Genomic DNA, 19,851 nt, shown 5'->3' with positions numbered 1-19,851 from the left:
TACAAATGCAACCTACTTTGGCATCAATGCGTCTGAAGGCTGGGTCATCTTCGTCCACTTCAAAATAGATTTCCGTGGTAGTGATAGAGAGAGTCCCACGAGCTACAGTGACCGGGGCGATAAGCTGGGCCGGGGTACTCAAAACAACAGGGCCTATAAAAATGACACAGAATTGTATTTTCACAGGGGAAATAGGTCTTGCCAGGCAGTCACCAACAAACGAGACGTAATGCAAGTTAGTAGCTGATGTATTTATACACAACAATACACATACATTAAACAATTTGTGACATTTATTCAGAATTTGTTTGTAGGTATAGGCCTATCGTAGGTAGGCTATATTCAAAATAATTTGCATTTACACAAAAATTATGAATTTTTTTTGTAATCGAATTAAAAGGTAAATATGGAGTTTTACACAAACATACGAATGAAAAATGAAATGGGGAAATTATGTAAATTGTTAAAGCGAATAATTTCAGAAATTACACGATTAGTCCTCCAAATTGAAGCGTCGGCTATCTGAAATTATATAAAGAAAAAAATCCTTTCGATTATTTTAATAGGTAAGCGTTTCTATGAGGCCTAACGGCAATAATTTCACAGTCACTTTCTTTCATTATTTGGTACAAAACAAATCATATGTGAGTGATACGCATTTATGCGCTTCCTAATCAAATCAGTCGTTGAAATTTCCTTTTGATTATATGAAACCTGTAAAATTGACCTTACAAAGATTATTAAAATATTTACAGACATTTTGACCTCCGGTCTAATGACTATAGGATCTATTCCCAACTGCGCGCGCACTAAATGTTTCTCTTTGACCAGTCCTTTTATTAGTTCACCCTTGAAGCAGCCCACGGGTCCGTCCTGGATGTGAGGAGAGGCTCTAGAAATTTGGATATTTATCGATCCCCCTGAACTCCAAAGAGCCACTTTAACGTCTCATCAATCTTAATCTACTCTCCTCGGCCAATTATGCCCGATACTGTTGCAAGATTACAAGTGGATTTGGGTTTCAATTCCCAGAGCACTCCTCACTCCTCTCCCAGACCGCTCGTAGAAACCAAAACCGCTTTCCCTCTTTTTGTACCAGCTATAACTACCGCCATTTCACTTTCCAGCAAATATTAGGCTACAAACGAAACAATCTGTGTAGCAGCAAAGCAGGACTTTCAATCGAAGATATGATAGACTGAAAATAAACGAATAGTTTATAGCCAACAATACGAGATTTTACGCGAAACAGATACACACACACACACACACACACACACAGAGATAAAATGAATGTAAAATTGAGTAGCCGAAGAATAAAACCACAAGTATCATATTTGTTGGCCCCAAAACAACACTACAACCAATTCCAAATACTATGTTGTTAACTGGAGAGCAATAGTATGAAATAGGCCAGTTTTGATCACATTTCTCTTACAAGGAGTTATGACGAACGAATAAAAGTTAACTGCAAATAATTCGACAAGGCAACATTGCTTCCCCTGTGAAAAGCTAGTGAGCCCTTTAATCCGAATCAAGGCCCTCTCATGTAAACTAACACGTTTAATAGAGAAAGAGGCAATTGTAACGTGGCCTTAAGAGGGACACTTGCGAATCCAGGGACAATACAGCATTAATCCAACGCGCAGAGAGGATTAGCGCTAAACCCTTCAGAGACCTTTAAAAAAAATTAGATCAAACAAAACTACGTTCATATTACATAATCAGAGCGACCAGGTTTCAAATGACATGTAATCTCATCTGCAGCTGGGACTGGACAGTTTCTCGATTATGTAAAACCATATGAACAATATTTATCGATGCTTCTAAACATTAGCTATAGGCCTATACTGTACTAAACGATGCAGTCCTATACTATACTATACTATACTATATTTTATGACCCCCCCCCCCCCAAAAAACACAACAACAACAAATAAATAAAAATAAAAATGACAACAAATAAAATTACAAAAAAAAGTAATAATAATAATAATCCTATTTGATTCATTTGTATTGCTACTGTTCTAGTGATGTAGTGTTGATTTCAGAATAGGATTAGCAGATTATCATGTTGGAATGAAGGTGCAGTTGTACTCAGCAAATCTGAGCTGCATGCAGTCGGGTCGCGCGCTCTCTCCTGACGTCAGCTGTTAATAAGACTGCCTCGCACTATCGACTGTGATTTCACTGAGTGTGGCGAGACAAAGGCATGCTGGGTAAATAGATGATTGTTCTCTCTGTCACTACAGGGGCCCTAATACAAATATGAAAATAAGACAATTTATTGTTTGATCATAGTACAAACGTAGATGTGAAATGGATCAATAGACTATAAAGTGGTGCAGGTAAAATGTTAATATGGTGGTCTAATATGTAACAACACACACACATAAGAGAGCCTGTGTGAAAAAAAAAATCAGTATCATATCTCTTTAACATCACACATATTCTGTCTATGTTTAGCTGACAGCTCCTGTTTTCTGATTGGCTGTAGGCGAACTGAGCCCTTCTCATTGGCTTTGAGAAGGCTGTTGTTGATTGGCCTATTGTTCACACTGCACCCATTAGCACTAGCATTAGCATGTAGGCCTGCTGTCAAAATAGAAACAGCACACACAGCATACTGACACAGATGGCACAGCTCCCATTGTGGCAAGGATACACAATTCAGATAACAGAGATCAACTATAGTAAAACAAACATGCAAAACACATAACTAAATGTTGAGCAAATTCAAAGATTGTCATTAAAACAGGTCACAACACAAGCCTACCTGCAATGAGTCATAAATATCTTACATACCGAATAAAACAGATTTAGGCATAATCATCCACAAATACTGCACAAACCTACAGTGGCATATAATAAATGGTCTCCACTGACATTTTTAATTGTTTATTTTTTTTAACATACATTTACTAAAGTTGTCTTTAAAATAATCAGTAGGTACTTAAAAGTATTGTAAATACAATCAAAAGTAAATCAAAGTGCTGGAAATACAATATCAGTGCATTTGATGCTTTATATTAATCTATTTGATGGTGCTCATTTAACATTTCAGGAATTTAAAAGCCGTGCCAGGAATTTAGGATTGATTGCATTCCAGTAAAATATGGATGGAAGAAAAAGAACAGCAGTCTGCATTCCTGCACTCTGAATTGGCTTTCATTGGTGAGAACATATTAAAGGTAATTGAGGCAATCCTGATTTAGATCTAAAGATTATTATTAGTCCAAAAAAAAAAAAAAAAAAAAAAAGCCTAGATTGGCATACAGACCATCTTATAAATTGTGAATGAGTTTGAACAGTTTGTATGCTGGGAGCTTTAATAACATGATCAGGTATGCATATAGGACTGAGCATTACATATACAACACTTCAGATAGCAAAGAAAATATATAGATAAATTAAAGCACTGGATTTTCTACAGATGCATTTATCTCTCACCAACCATTTTTAACCTTCAGTGACTAATGAAGGTCTGCAGAGCGAGTGGGGCATTGATTATTCAGGCTATTATTAATAACATGTCATCTACACATTCACTATACATAAATCATATATAACATCTTCCAACGTAGAGCTGATAAAAAATAGAAGTCATTCCGATATTAGAGTTGTTGGGAATAATGGAAATTTAAGTGATTTTTAAAAAATTATTCCTCAAACTAAAATAAATAAAACAAAATAAAATAATGATTAGACAATTTTAGTTACAAAGGAAAAATCCTGTATTAAAAATTGATTATCTTCCAAATATATTAAACATGAGGTTAGTTTCGACAACTCTATATTAGCAGTAGTAATTTGGAAAGGTATGTAACTATAAACAATTAAATCATCTATACTGATCTTGATTGCATCCTGATTGTTGGTCAGAATCAATTCTTTAATAATTATATTTAATTAATTTGATTTAATGTAATATTTTTGGTTTTTGAAAGGTTAAACTGTCTTTAAATAGCCAAACTTGCCTCTGGAAATAAAAATCCGGGGACAGAAATTTGCTGTGAGAAAGAATAGAAGAGAAAGACCTATTTAAAATATTGTTTCACTATAGACTTAAAAAATAAATAAATACACATTCAGCAGAAAAAAAAGAAAGAAAAAGTAACACTGTCCAGATCAATGCTTAACCCTACAAACTGCCAGAAAAACGTAAACATAGTCCAAACGCAAAGTAACCACACTAACTACTGGTCTGCCTTTAGATTGAAAGGTAAGATATATTTAGATATCTGTTCTATGTCAAATTCTGTCATTCTAACAAAATGCCACGCTTAAGCTATGTCTAAATAAATAAATGCTACCCAGTGTGGAATCATGCAGACATTTCAGATTAAGTGCTTTTGGCAGGATTTTGCTGTGCAGGCAAACCTACAGGTATGTTTGAATACAACTTTATCATTTCAACAATATAACAAATTATGTCTAAAAATGATTTATCCAAACTCATGTGGCACATAGAACCTTTAGACCTGAGGACTGAAGGAAAGGGTCACGTCATGGAGCTGATGCATGCTGAATGGAGAACCGTCTCTTCCATACAGATTGCACTGTTTATTGTGTTTAGGTTGACTCACCTGCCAAGTTGTCCACCTCTTTCTCCTGCAGTAGACTGACAGCGTCATCGTCCCCCTCGAGCATCAGCTCTGTCTCAGGATTCTGGTTGACCAAAGCCTGGCCACAGAAGGCCTTCCTCCCTCTCAGGGCCTCATCTTCCTGAGGGCCTGCAGGGAGACAAGTTCAAGTCTGCTTTATTGTCAATTTCCACATGTACAGTACATACATACAGAGATTTGAAATTGCGTTACTCTCAGACCCCGGTGCATACAGATAACATTAACATTAAAGCCTAAAAAATCTAGATCAAATATAAAATGTAGATACAACTATACAATAAGGGAATGTAAAAAAAGGCATATAATAAAATTAAAAATAAAGTTAAATAAAGCAGCGCAAGGCAAATGACAGATATAGTGCAAATCAATGAAGTGAACAACAGTGCAGATAAAATATTTTTAGTGCAAACAAATCCCATATTAAAAATATCTTCTTAAGTCTGATTAAAGTGACAAGTGACAAAGGGCTCATGAGCAGTTATTTCATTTAACTGACTGATGATGTAGTGGAATGACGTCAGTTCCATGCTGAATTAGGTAGTGAGCAAACCAATTCTGCACAAAGTGACTAGTGCATGCCATCATATAATTAGTGTGTGTGTGTGTGTGGGGGGGGGGGCATAGTTCAGTGGTGCTTGGGGCAGAAGAGGGGAGGGGGGCAAGTTCGGGAGGGAGTTCAGCTTCCTGACAGCCTGGTGGATGAAGCTGTCCTTCAGTCTGCTGGTCCTGGCCTGGAGACTCCGCAGTCTCCTCCCTGATGGTAGCAGGCTGAAGAAGCTGTGTGATGGGTGAGTGGGATCACCTGTGATGCAGAGGGCTTTGCGGGTGAGACGTGTTCCATAAATGTCCTGGAGGGAGGGGAGAGAGACACCAATGATCTTCTCTGCTGCTCTCACTATGCGTTGCAGTCTTTTGGCAGGACGCGTTGCAGGCGCCATACCACACAGTGATGCAGCTCATCAGGATGCTCTCGATGGTGCCTCTGTAGAAGGTGTACATGATGGGGGCCGGGGCTCTGGCTCTCCTCAGTTTGCGGAGGAAGTAGAGATGCTGTTGTGATTTCTTGGCCAGTGCTGCGGTGTTTTCAGTCCAGGAGAGGTCCTCTGTGATGTGCACACCCAGGAACTTGGTGCTGCTCACTCTCTACACAGTCGCACCGTTGATGGTCAGAGGAACGTGCTGAGTGTGTGCTCTCTTGAAGTCTACAACAATCTCCTTTGTCTTCTCCATGTTCAGAGAGAGATTGTTGTCACTGCACCACTTGGCCAGGCGGCTCACCTCACTCCTGTAGTTTGTCTCATCTTTGTTGCTAATGAGAGCCACCACAGTCGTGTCATCTGCAAACTTAATAAAGAGGTTGGAGTTGTGTGATGGTGTGCAGTCATGGGTCAGCAGAGTGAAGAGGAGGGGGCTCAGCACACATCCTTGGTGGGCCCCAGTGTTCAGTGTGATGGTGCTGGATGTGTTGCTGCCGACCTGTACTGCCTGAGGTCTTCCAGCCAGAAAGTCCAACAGCCAGTTGCACAGCGAAGTGTTGAGCCCCAGCTGAATCAGTTTGTAAATGAGCTGTTGAGGGATGATTGTGTTGAATGCTGAACTGAAGTCTATAAACAGCATTCTGACATATGAGTCCTTTTTGTCCAGATGTGTGAGATGGACAAAATCTCACACAAAATCTCACACATCCATGGACAAGGATGATGAAAACAGACAAAGTGTGTACTTCAGTTTTTGAATTGTGTCAAATATCTTGCGGGGGGTGGGGGTTAAAAAATAAAAAATAATAATTATAAAATTAAATAAAACTCTATATTCATATAATGCATTTTGTATAGTCCCTTTTATCATTGAGACAACCTAATTCTAAGAGTAGAGAATATTTTAGGATGATCAGTGAATTAGGTGTACCAAATAATCACTAAGCAAAGAAGAATTAAATATCTAACCTAGGGATGTGCGATGTTGATAATCAGACGATATTTTGCTGAGTGTGCTGCAGGACTGCCATGGACAGCTGATTCTGTGTGGTGGTCAGTTCACAGCAATGACAGAAATTAATCTTTACCAACCAGCAGAGGTGGGTAGTAACGAGTTACATTTACTTCGTTACATTTACTTGAGTAATTTTTTGGGGTAACGAATACTTTTCGGAGTATATTTAAAGATGGGTACTTTATACTCTTACTTGAGTACATTTTTGGGGAAAAATCTGTACTTTTACTTCGTTACTGTGTGTTACGCTCCTCTCGTTACTTTATCTTAATGCAATAAATGTTATAATGCTTCAGTTTATTCCAAACGCGCCGTCTACTTTTCTCTGGGCAATGAGCGATGCCCATTCGCGAATGATTCATTCTTTTGAGTCAACTCTGTTCAAAGGCTTGATCAAACCAATTGGCAAACGAGTGAATTGGTTCATGAATCAGTTTGAATGAGTCGTTCAGTTCCCTGCCGCACGCGCTGAGCATCTGAAGTGGTTCACTCGGAGTTGTAACGTTTAAGAACAGAAAGAGCGTTGAAAACGTGGCTGGAACTGCACTGAATTGAAATCTGCAAAGGCTATTATTTGCTAGCGATGGAGATCCTTATTAGATGAACACCGCATGTGCTGTCTACTGTTTAACAGGTAATAACTTGGGCTACATTCGATTACAGTACACGATACCACTGTGACATTAGTTTGTTGTACGTGTGTGGCTTATAACAGAGAGGAGTCAAGTTGAATGCAGCTTCCAAAAGACAAAAAATAGCCGATTAAGATTTTATTAATTTTAATACAATCACACCTGTGCAAGTACGTTCAGCGAGTCATATTATCAGCTGCTAAATTCAGATCTGTGATTGCTGGCACTTAGCCAGAGATAGATGCGTTTATACAGCGCTGCGCATTATAACCAATCACACATGATTCTTTTGAGCTTATTAAAGCATTGGCCAATCAGAGGCGTTCAGATGAGTCATCGCTAAAATGCCGGTGCTTCCTTCACTCGCTCACTGACTGGAGACCTCTTTCTGGCGAATTCTCTCGCAGGAACAACAAAGTGCAGATGTGTGTACGAATCTTTAATTAAGATATTGATTTCACAGTGTTAACAGTTTCAGTGATTTTAATGGGAGTTTCTGAGAGTGATTGAAATCTAGACTGTCAGTGAAAATGATCTTTAATAATGTAAATGTTATTTGCTCTCTTTCTGAACAATGAAAGATTAGTAGCAATATTTATATCACATTAACTTTCAATGTTAAATTCACATTTAATATAAAGTCAGTCGTATTAAAAATATGTTATGGCATGACACCTATATCTGTTACTTAAGTAAACAGACAGGGTTTTATAATAAATTACATAAATTGGAGTAAAGGCTGATGAAATATATACATTTATACACGCACACATACATTACATACATTTTATCTATATATCTAAATAAAAATAGGCTCAGTACAGTATATATGACCCAAAGTAACTAGTAACTAACTACTTGAGTAGATTTTTTATCCGATACTCTTTTACTCTTACTCAAGTAACTATTCAAGACTAGTACTTTTACTTTTACTTGAGTAAATATTTCTAGAAGTACCTTTGCTTTTACTTGAGTACAGTTTTTGGGTACTCTACCCACCTCTGCCAACCAGTTTAAAACGCTTTTTACCCTTTATGGGCATTTTTACAATTGTAAAGCCTTTTTTTCTCAATAAAGTTATCAGTAAAGTCAATTACAATAATAAGTCATTTGGGGCTGTTACCAACAAATAAAATCATTATCAACAAAATTCATTTTTGTTCATTTTTCAAGCATTTTTGTTAGTGAAATAGAGCAAACAATAGGCAATATGGTGTCTAAAACGTAAGCCTCCTAATATTAACTTCTTGTTCATTGAACTGTTGTATAAAATTGATATTTTATAATGATTTTTGAGGACAAAAAATTACTGTTCGTGTAATATTGATCAAGTATATGGAATGGTGAAAATATATACATTTTCTGCTCCCATATCTTGAAGTTTGGGAGAATTCTAAATGAATGCATTTTACTATACTGAATCACGCAGTATTCAGCCCATAACCCCCCCTCAGTTTGAACACTGGTGTACTTAAGCAAATTTGAGAATTGCAAGGCATTAAAAGTACATTAAAATACCTATACAAATACATACATAAAAAATTATACTGTGTGTGTGTGTGTGTGTGTGTGTGTGTGTGTGTGTGTGTGTGTGCACAGATGGGTCAGCCATCCTGGATCAACTCAACAATGATGTATGTATGTATGTATGTATGTATGTATGTATGTATATATATATATATATATATATATATATATATATATACACACAGAGATAAATATTGTGGTTGCCAAGCAATGTAGGAACTTATTTTATTTCAAAAACCCATTCACAAAAACTATAAAGATAAAGATAACTATAAAAATATACCTACAATTGTACCAACCACACAATAACATTCTGTTTCTTATACGCATGTGCTGCAGTTTTACTGTCTGCCGCTTTTAATGCTTACACCTTTAACGTAGGATGGATTCTGATTGGCTGATGTTTTAATCATTCATCAGCTAAAAAAATAAAAAATAAATTCTGAAAGGGATTCCAATTATATTGTTTCTCTGTGCCGTTATAGTTACAGTTGTGGTTTGGAATCTGATATTAATTTAAACTGATTTTTAGAACTATTTGAGAACTTTATCATTATTATTACAGTTAACATCCTTTGTGTCAGTGGTCACCAAACTTGGTACTGGAAGGCCGGTGTCCTGCAGAGTTTAGCTCCAACTGGCCTCAACACACCTGCCTGGAAGTTTCAAGTTTACCTAGTAAGACCTTTAGTGGCTGGATCAGGTGTGTTTGATTAGGGTTGGAGCAAAACTCTGCAGGACACTGGCCCTCCAAGACTGAGTTTGGAGACCCCTGCTTTGAGTAAAAAGGCATTAGCATTTTATTTCTGGAATGTATTGCAATAGGAACAAACTCAATCTAGCATGAATATTAGCAATGATGTCAAATTGTGCAACACTTTTTTTTTGTAAATATCCTGACTGGAACCACAGGAAAACAATAATGCTTTAAGACTCTATAATTTTCCCTTAAATGAACTTATGATAAAGCATATGTAGACCTGTCTACATTTCCAAGTTCATTAGTCATAATGAAATCTACTCTTTAAATATGGACAAAAACAAGATTTAACCCGGCATCGCAATTAAGCTACTGCAGATACCACCAAAGCTCATCACACAGTCTTATCAGAGGCAAAAATAAAAATTATGCAAAAAAAGTGTATAGCCACTTTTGTATTGAAAAAAAAAAAATTAATTCTGCAGCTTTAATTACTAAAGAAAAGAGAGAAAAATGGCAGTCAGGCCTGACACACGTCACTGTACACTGGATTCGTTTTGTGTAAGGTCAGATTTGCCTGAGACACCAGAAAAGAGAAATTATGTGGGATAAAAAGCAAATAAGAAACACTTATCAGAAATAGAAAGTGTCTGACACTCTTTTGACATTTCTTTTCAGTGCAGTGTTTAAAATGTTCCCTACACTCCCGTGGGGTTCATGTACCATGTCTCAAAGCGGTCACGTTCGAATGCTGTCAACACCACTACACAGATGAAGAAGGAAAAAGAGAAGGAGAGAGAGGGGAAAAAATAAATAAAATAACACAGCGGGCTTCCTGCTCTGTCTCATATCTCAGGAGCTTTCATCAGAGCCAAGGAAGAAGTGGGACCGCTTTTTGAAAAGGGAGCGTGTAACATTTAGAGGCACAGAGCCAGCGAGCGGTCATGGATCAAAGCAGATGGAGGGAAACTTAAGACTGTAATTCTGTAAACCGTCATTACGCCTGCATTAAAGCAGGGAGAGCTGATGGAGCTGAGCTCCAGTCTTGACTGGCAAGTTAAAGCTTAGGACCTCAGTGCAATGCAGACAAAATAAACCAGGCGGATTTTGACAAGAAAATGATCCTGAGCAAACGGAGAAAGTTTGAGAGGGGAAAAGTAAATAAAAAAATTAAAAAAACTATTTAGCTTTAGGATGTTTTACACAAGAAGGCCACAAGAAGGAAAACAAACCGAATATATTTATATATAAATTCCCAGTAGACCTGGTCACTGCAAATCGTCAGTTGTTGTATTAGTTGCCAAATTGTAGATGTTCCTAGTTCAGGCAGCCCCTAGTAACAGCTACAAACGTCATTGACACTCATATGTCATTTCATGTTCACAATGAGTCAATTTTATATCACAAAAAATGAATACTCCAAATGGAAAAAAAGGTTGAATATTAACTAAACAACTGGATAATGCATCGTATCAAAGAATAACATTAATCAACGTGCGCTCATTACTATACCATTATGGTCATCTATCCGTGCCAATAGCACAACCACCAGGCTATTTGTGTTCACAATTAATTGTCATATATGCAAAACACAGATAAAAACGTAATTTTTCAATGATGTCCATGTATATGGTCACAAAATAAACATTTTCTGAAAATGTACTCACCTTCAGACCATTCAGGATGTGGATGAGTTTGTTTCTTCATTAGAACAAATTTGGAGAAATGTAGCATTGCATCACTTTCTCACTAATGGATCCTCTGCAGTAAATGGGTGCAGTCAGAATGAAAGTCCAAACAGCCGATAAAAATATCACAGACTATTAAATAACATCTTACATAGTCAATCCAATGTTGTCCTTTCACTTCAAAATCCACCAGCACATTTGTTTACAACCGTTTCAGTCTGTTTTTGCCTGTAAACAGTGCTTGATCTGTGCATCCTTCTCTCCTGATTCAGATGAGATTACTTTTTTTTTTGGCGAAAGCAGTATTATGGATAGAGGACTCGTATTTTAGTTGGAAAAAAAGTATGTGAATATATTAAAATAAATCTCTTAATTCTGGATTCATTTAATACAAACATGTAGCTTTTCCCTTCACACAATGTTAATTGATGTAATAGAGTCATGTTTTGGATTATTGCAATGTTTTTATTAGCTGTTTGAACTCTCATTCTGACAGAACCCATTCATGGCAGAGGATACAATGGTGAGCAGGTGATGTAATGCTTCATTTCTCCAAATCTGGTCCTGTGAGTAAATTCTCAGCAAATTTTCAATATTACTTTAAACCTTTCCCTGTGATACTCTAATCATGAATCAATTGGCACACAATGATATTGGGGAAAACAGTCAGATTTTTTATTGAATATAGAATTCTTCTGTGTCATCTTTTTCTACCCAACACACAGTAATGGATTCTGGCATCATCTTCTGTGCAAAAAAAATAAAAATACATGCAGTGCTGCCACTTAAAGTTAAGTTAGGAACATGGCTATAATTATGTTCCTACCTTTTGGAACATCCTTCACATCGGGAGCGCTATGAATCTTGCCTACAAAAGCTCACTAGGTTCTGGAACACAGTGATGCATGGTCCTATTTTGAGAAATGACACCGGTACAGAAGCTTCCTGTTTTTTGTCTTAAATGGCAAGCCTTTGATAGAAAGCCTACATGGCCACATATATAAGATATCTAGTAACATAGACGATCATTTGTCAGTCTTAGGAATGAGGCTTGATGGGAACTCGAGATCACTACAACTCAGACCTCCCCAGTGACTCGAAAGAACCCCTCACTTGTATTGTCAACCACCTCGTTTATCGGCACTCCCGAAGCTCGCTCACTGGACTCCTGTGAGCCAGCACGGTCAATAGTGAGGCTATTCAAGCCCAGCATAGCTTACCCGCTCTGCCATCAGTGGGTTTATGTTACCCAGGGCACAAATTTGGCATGAAGCAGCAGGGTTGAGAAAGACCAGGTGATGGCTGGTCTGCCAGTCGAGGTGGTTTGCTAAAAGCTTGGATCTGATCCATACAGCTGGGGGACGGGGGAACTGTCATTGACTGACTGACATATGTATAGAATAACAAACAAATCAAAATGTAGCTGTAGCTCTAAACTTATATCCAATGACTAGCACAATATGATGAAAACAAATATTTAAAGTGGGCTCAAAATAGCACCTTCAGCGGTGCAAAACTGTTACATTATAAATGCAAGGAGAGCTGAGTAGCTTGGGATTTTGAAGGCTTCGAAAAATGAAAGAAAAAAAAGATTCTAGTTTGCAATTCAATTATGTCACTCCATCACTATGAGACTTCTTCAACACATAGGTCTCTTTACTTGGCCTTTTTCTTTTAAAAGTCGCATCAAACGAAAAAAACTGTGCATGTATTGTGGCAAAGGAAATTTTACAGTTTGTGAAAGCAGCTCCCAAGGTGGAAATATTTAAGTTCTCGGTAGTTTTACTGTTCAAGTTTTTAAGATGAACTAAAAGGCTTCAAATAGGCCTTCATTTGGTTGGTTATTGTTGCTCAGAGTCCATGTTTTATTTATGGTTTTAGCTCTAGAGTATTTGCCTAGCACTTTTATTGCCCCACTTGAGTAATGCATACTTGTAAGAGCAAAAAATAAAAAAAAAACATATAAACATTGACATAATATTCCATAAAGCAGTAATTCCATCTGATGTATCTTACCATTCTGGAATTGACAGATGAGATGCCTTTTGTAAAAATACACAGTGTACTACTAAGACGGAAAAAGAGATTGTGTGACGTGTAGACACATGTCTCTGCAGTTGACTGATTTATATTAACTCAAACAAAATGTTGCACATGTGCCATAAGTGCATTCGCACACAAACAAAGTGGCAAAGTGGGCTTGCTGTGCTCGTCGATCAAATGCCAGGAATTCTGCAGTCAGCTCTGGAAAAAGAAACCCAAGTTCATAAAGTGAAACTGGAGACCCATGCTACGTTTTTGTTATGGTTTTACTCATGTGAGAAGCATTTGGTATCACACATACAGAACCAATATGGCTGATTACAAGGCCCACCTGGAATCTATATGCACAGAATTTCGCAGACAGCTCCAGAGATTTAGAATTAGAACGCCTGTGTGTTTAAATATTTGGGCTAATTTGACTGGTCTTTCACATGCTAATTAAAGGAATATTCCAAGTTCAATACAATTTCAAATGAATCAGAAGTGGTATAATGTTATTTAACACACAAAATAATTTTGATCCGTCCCTTGTTTTCTTAAGAATAATCAGGGTACCAGCAGAGATTTAAGACATTATGCCACCTTACATTTGAATGTCTCAATCAAACAGTCAACATACTTTTGTCGATTTACTTCTATAACATTTTTATTGAAAGATCACACATCTCTCGGCCTTCTTCTCACTCTTTCACTCTTTCTCTTATAACAAGCTATAAAGATCTGTGTCCAGAGAGGGTCATTGGGTCAGGGCAGAGCTGCTCACCTGAAAATGAGACTGCAAGGACACCCGGAGGCAGAACAGGCTGTTAAAGAGCAGGATCAATATTAACCTGACTTCCATTTCATGCTTGCCCAATTCCAATCAGCTAACATTATACTCGGCCACTCGTGAATAAGGGGGAAGGTACAGTATCAATAGCAGGCTCACTATTTTGTCCGCATGGCCAATAGACTAAACTGAGCTATTTTAAAGCAAAGTTTCCCAGAGACGTATGCAAAGGTGTCTGGGAGTGAGGCACAGAGCAGTATGGTTTATCAAATGCTTATACAACATATAGTCAGCCGTTTGTGTTCCCATTACCTGTTCCTCTATTTTCAGTGATTGAAGATCATATTACAGCCACAGAAAATACATTAAATTACCATGAATCAAATATAATGATGTTGTTTCTAGAGTAGTTACAACATTTATCGTTACAACACATATATCATGTCCACCTATGTCATTTTGCAAAAAAAAAAGAAAAAGAAATGTGAAATATTGTTAAAGCGCTGCATATGTTCTAATGCAGACAAGCTCTTTGAAAATATGTCATTGTGAATAAAAACAAGCCCCATATGCAGTGACTGCTGTCAACTGCCAGTGTTCTGACATTTGAGAGCAGTCATTTTTCAATCTCTTTGGTTTCTGGCAAAAATAATGGAAGCTTATATGCGCCCTTAACAGTTAATTCATTCAAATCACCTACGTTAACTCAACTTACCTCGGCCGCCAGTCACAAAAGCAGCTGTAAACCTCCACTACTGCCAGTTCAGCAGAGCACAGAGCTACTGACTTTTACAGCTTCTGAAAAGGATGATTGACATATCCTATGCAATGTACAGTTACATATAGTTTTCATTATAGTGAATAAATAAGAGTGCTTTTAAATACAATGAACTAAATGAATAACATCAAATAGAAAAGAACATTATTATATTTATTTTGAAATCATTTATTTATTTATTAATTTTTTAATATTTTATTTTTAGTAAAAATATAAACTTCATAATTTTTTTTTACCCCGTTTCGTTTATTTTTTTATGTTTTTATTTAAGTCCATTGCATTTATAAGCTTATATTTAGCTTAAAAGCGTAGCACTGTTCTGCTGGTTTAGGAAATAGTTCCTCCGTTTCTATAAAACCAATATAGAGAAGTTGTTCTTTGCTCTCACTCTCTCTCAGGCTCTCTCTATGGCATTGTGGGGGCAACATCTGACTACAGGCGATCCCTTTTACATGACAATCTTATGCATTATTCCACTCATTAAGGACTTGTAGAAGCCTGGGGACCTCAACAAGTTCTCAATCACAGCGGCCCCAGACACTAGGCTGTGGGTCCACAGAGACGCACTGACAACTTACCAAGGACAGGCAGAAAAAGAAGCCGGGGCAGAGGAATACTGCAGTGGTGTGGGCTTCTGAAGAAATGCAGGAGATATACTGGGTAATACATTTGAAAAGACAGTGTGGATTTGATATGGTGGCAAAATGAATTAGTGGGGGGAAAAAGTCTGTTGTGACATGAGCAAGGGCCACCTGCAGGTCAAGGAACAGCTGGCATGTGTATGTACATGTGTGCATGTGTGTGTTCTGGCTCTGACACACAGACCATCTGACACGGCCTCAAAACAGTTGAGCACAAAAGGCCAGACATGTAGATAGACACAATATTAAAGCATCACAAGTCAAAGAACGCTCTTTAAAACGACATATGTATTTCAAAATGTATTTCATTACATTAAAAGTGCAATGATCCCAGTATCATCCCAGGTGGCCGTTAGCAGCATTCTATCAAAACATGCTGTCAAATAACACTCTCATATGCCTCTACGTATGAGCTAATATCAAAGGTTCAATTGTGGATTTGTTCGGTTAATAAACTCCCCCTTGTATCTTCAGTTTGATTCCTGGAGGAGAAGCGCCCGCAGTGGTTAATAGTATTGAACCGCTTCTCTTTAAAGACTCTGTTGTGAGACACAGAGCCAAATCGTCAGCCATGCGGTGGGCAACGCTGCAAGATCAAACGCGTCAATGAGGAAAAATGTTTGAGTGTAAAAGGCAGAAACAGAAACAAAAAAAAAAAAACCTGCGCAATTTTCCTCTCAACAATGTGTGCCATTAGAGAATAAAAACCTACCATAAAACCCTCTTGCCATGTTCAATTGACAAGTCTCATAAATATAAAACCTATAAAGCTGACAACTAATTCTTTCTCAGCTCCGAGAATATTAGTTGCATCCAAGAGTTGATTGGAGGCTTTCTAATTCACATATGTGTATCCCATTTGGTGAACAATGATGTCATTGTATGAAATGAACACAATTTGGGAAAATAAGCTAGACTGACAGAGTCCAGCAGCATTTTTGATTGGCTGTTGGCAGAATTACTGACCGTATTCCTCCAGCGATTTGCACGTGATGTCCAAGTGGGTGGAGCCAAAAGGGTTTCGGATGAATCTCCGCCTCCTCCGGAGGTCATCCTCCCAGAAATCCAGACGCCAGAAGTCATGCAGCTGACTGGAAAAAGGGAAAAGACAGGAACTCCTGTTAGGAATCAGAAAAAAAAAAAAGTTGGAAAGCTAAAATGAAAAAAATTACAGCACAGAATATAATACAGCTTATTACAGGGCGCATCATACTTTGGGCACATTTTTATATTATTACACATTTCGCAAAAAATACAACAAGGTTATAATAGTTCATAAAAAGGTAAACTTATGAGATACTAAGTTCTGAAAATTCTGACATGAAAAGGTGAAATTAGGAAATAATTAAATAGTGTAATTATTAAATGATACAATAATGAGAAAGATATTATAGTAAATATTAGAAGACAAAATGTCAATGACAGCCCTAATTATGAAATAAAACTCATTACCTAATAAAAATCTGACTTTGTCATTATTATTACTCGCACAGTTGTCTTTGTCACAATTTCAATTTTTGTCAAAATTAAGACTTAGTGTTTCATAATACTTTTTATCTTATAATCATGACTTAATATCTTACAATAATGACTTATAATAACATAATTAGGGTTAAGCAGAGCATAATTTGTTTTTCCTTTGTATGGGAGAAATGGGCTTTCACAGACACACACAAAGAAAGCATTACATTTATATAGCAGTGTAATACTCTACATAAAATGCTATGGAGAATTGCATTTTGGAGGGTACCCAAACCAAAGGTTACACATTAGGGAAAACCAAATGATATCTGGTCAAATATAGCTAATTCATGAAGTTCATTAACACTCCAGAAACCCAGAAATGCGTTTGCACGAGAACCCCGAGGGCACAAAACAGCAGCCGTGGCTCTCCAGCACACAAATAAATAACAGCAAGTCCCATTAACAAATACTTTATCAAATTACAAGTATAAATGGTGCAGCTTGCCTCCTTTTACTGTGTTTTTTAACAAGTCTTGTAAATCAGAGGTAGGACCCTCTATGCAGCCGAAGAGGGGTTTTAATGATGCTGGGGTCTCACTGTAGCCACACCCCAGGCCAATAAAACAGGGACCCCCTCCCTCTGCATATGTGCAGCTGTGATTAAAATAACGTGCTGAAATATTCATTGAAATGATTCCCAGGGCCCTGGAGCAAGCTGCACAAAATTGCGTTTTTATTCATTATTAATAACAGCGAATTAAAGGCCATATAAAAGGAAAAAATGAGAGGCTGAGAAAAAAGGGGAGCAAGGGGAATGAGAGGGAAATGGCTACAGCATGTGGTAACCATCTTTGTAAATGATTATTCCAACATTAGCAGGGACCTGGGCTAATTTTATTGCTTGCAGCTAATGCAAACCATTAAGGGCAGGGACCAGCGTCAGGTTACTAAGTGCAGCTCGTTTCAAGCACGCTCGGGCTGGAGATGTTTCAAAGGCATCAAAACGGAGTGAGAGAGAGGGAAAGGAAAATGCACAGAAAGGAAAAGCGGGCCAGCACCGAATGATACTGCAGCTAATTTACTCCAAAGAGGATTTAGAGAGTGATGATTGGTTTAATTGGGGGATAGATGGCAGCATGGTATGGGACAATCAACAAATTCCACATGTGGTTTGTCTTCATTACCAGCTACTCATGGGGAAATACACCATTTACTTTGAGCCATATACTAATTTCCATCAAAAACTATGACATGAATCATTTGTCTAGGTTTCTATCTTACAAACAAAGGTTAAAGAACTATCTGTAGGAATATTGTATAAAAATTTACTGATTTATGCAAAATTTGTAGGGGAAAAAGGACTTATTCAGCCAAATTGAGAAATTCTATCATATACTTGCTCTAGTTTTGTTCAAATATATACTGTATGCTTTTATATTTTTCGTCATAACTAAACCATACCAGTTTGAAAATGTGTATTGAGTAGTATGTACATATAATGTCAATATAATGGAAGTAGCGATAGAGCTTTCCAATCTTGTTGTTTCACCAGATCAAATTATGACATTTTGATTAAAAACTACAAGGTTAAAAAAAAACAATAAAAATGAAGAGCAAGCATTTAAAAAAAAAATAGATGAATAAATTTCCATTTCATAGTGAATTTTATAGTTGACACGGAGGGGATGATTAGTTTAATTAAATGTTAAAAAATAATTTGATTAAAATGATTTTGTTTTAAATGTTATAGTCACTATAAAAAGTCATTATGAAGATTCTTTCAAAAATAATTGTGTTAATAATAATTATATATATATATATATATACACACACACACACACACACACACACACACACACACACAGAGAGAGAGAGAGAGAGAGAGACACAAAAGCTGTGAAGAAAAGAAAATTATTTGTTTGCCCACTATTAATAGTATATCACTCACTTGTATATAACAATAGAAGCCAACATTCTCACTTTAACACAAGGCAGAGCCATTCCATTAAAAAAATCCTCAGATCCTGCTGAGGTGTTTGCCCCAAGCTATGGATTGTATTGAATGGGCCTCTCTCCACTCTGCCATAATATTGAAGCAGTCTAAACAGATTAAAGTGTTACAGCAGGATCACATCACAAAAGCTGCTTCTTGTTGCGTGAATATTGTATCTACAAATGTCAAGAAATCAGAAGGCTCAAGGGACTTAGCCGAGCTCTGACAGCAACATGAGTGCTCACTCTCAGTTTAACATCAATCAAGAATGTGTGTGTGTGTGTGTGTGTATGTGTGTGTGTGTGTGTGTGTGTGTGTGTGTGTGTGTGTGTGTGTGTGTGTGTGTGTGTGTGTGTGTAGGAAACAAAGCCTGTTTGCATACATGAGTGGCATGCCAAAAGTTCATCACTCGCCGGGGTATGGAAAGCAAAGCGTTGTGTCGGGGGCTTGTCTCTTGTCAGTCTTATACCTCGAGAGCCAGACAGAGATGTCAAGAGGCGGAGAGGTCAAAGTCACGTAAATGACATTGTAAATGCAAGATTAGAGGGCGGAAAAAATGTAAATCCCACCGAGGCAACCAGGCGATTACCATTTACGATTATAACATCCAAAGCTGAGTAGAGGACAGCTGCGGGAGAAATCCATGCGAGTACACTTTGAAGATTTCCGAGTTTCCCCTCCCACAGCATACATGATTATTTTGATTTGGTTTGACAGTGGTATTTCGGCCGTGTACCGCAATTCAGATTTAAGCCCAAACATTTTAGTTTTCTTCTTAATAAGTGGATTAGACAAGCACATAGTATTACAATGACTGATAAACCGAAGGGTGCTTGATGACACAGTTTACATTTCTTCATCCACTTTTTCCCCTGAAGCATATGCTTTTACTTTGGTGGTGGTTTCCGCAGGATTGGATGAGGGTCCAGTGATACGTTAAACCCTGCGGTCAACATGTAGAGCTGGATTTAGTCAGTGCCAAAATTGCCATGATGTGAG

At 37.4% G+C, this 19,851-nt stretch overlaps 1 protein-coding gene across 1 annotated transcript in view; it reads right to left on the bottom strand.

The window, feature by feature from the left end:
• nbeab (neurobeachin b) overlaps positions 1-19,851 on the bottom strand; it is a 257,230-nt gene that overhangs the window by 84,358 nt on the left and 153,021 nt on the right. Inside the window, exons 37-39 of the mRNA XM_059534202.1 lie at positions 16,362-16,486; positions 4,587-4,733; positions 17-153 (exon numbers count right to left, since the gene is read on the bottom strand). Of these exons, the coding sequence (XP_059390185.1) occupies positions 17-153; positions 4,587-4,733; positions 16,362-16,486 (409 nt within the window). The remainder of the gene's footprint in view (positions 1-16; positions 154-4,586; positions 4,734-16,361; positions 16,487-19,851) is intronic.

Source organism: Carassius carassius, chromosome 41, assembly GCF_963082965.1.
Source record: "Carassius carassius chromosome 41, fCarCar2.1, whole genome shotgun sequence".
Classification (NCBI taxonomy): domain Eukaryota; kingdom Metazoa; phylum Chordata; class Actinopteri; order Cypriniformes; family Cyprinidae; genus Carassius; species Carassius carassius.
This window is presented reverse-complemented; position numbering and strand designations above follow the sequence as displayed.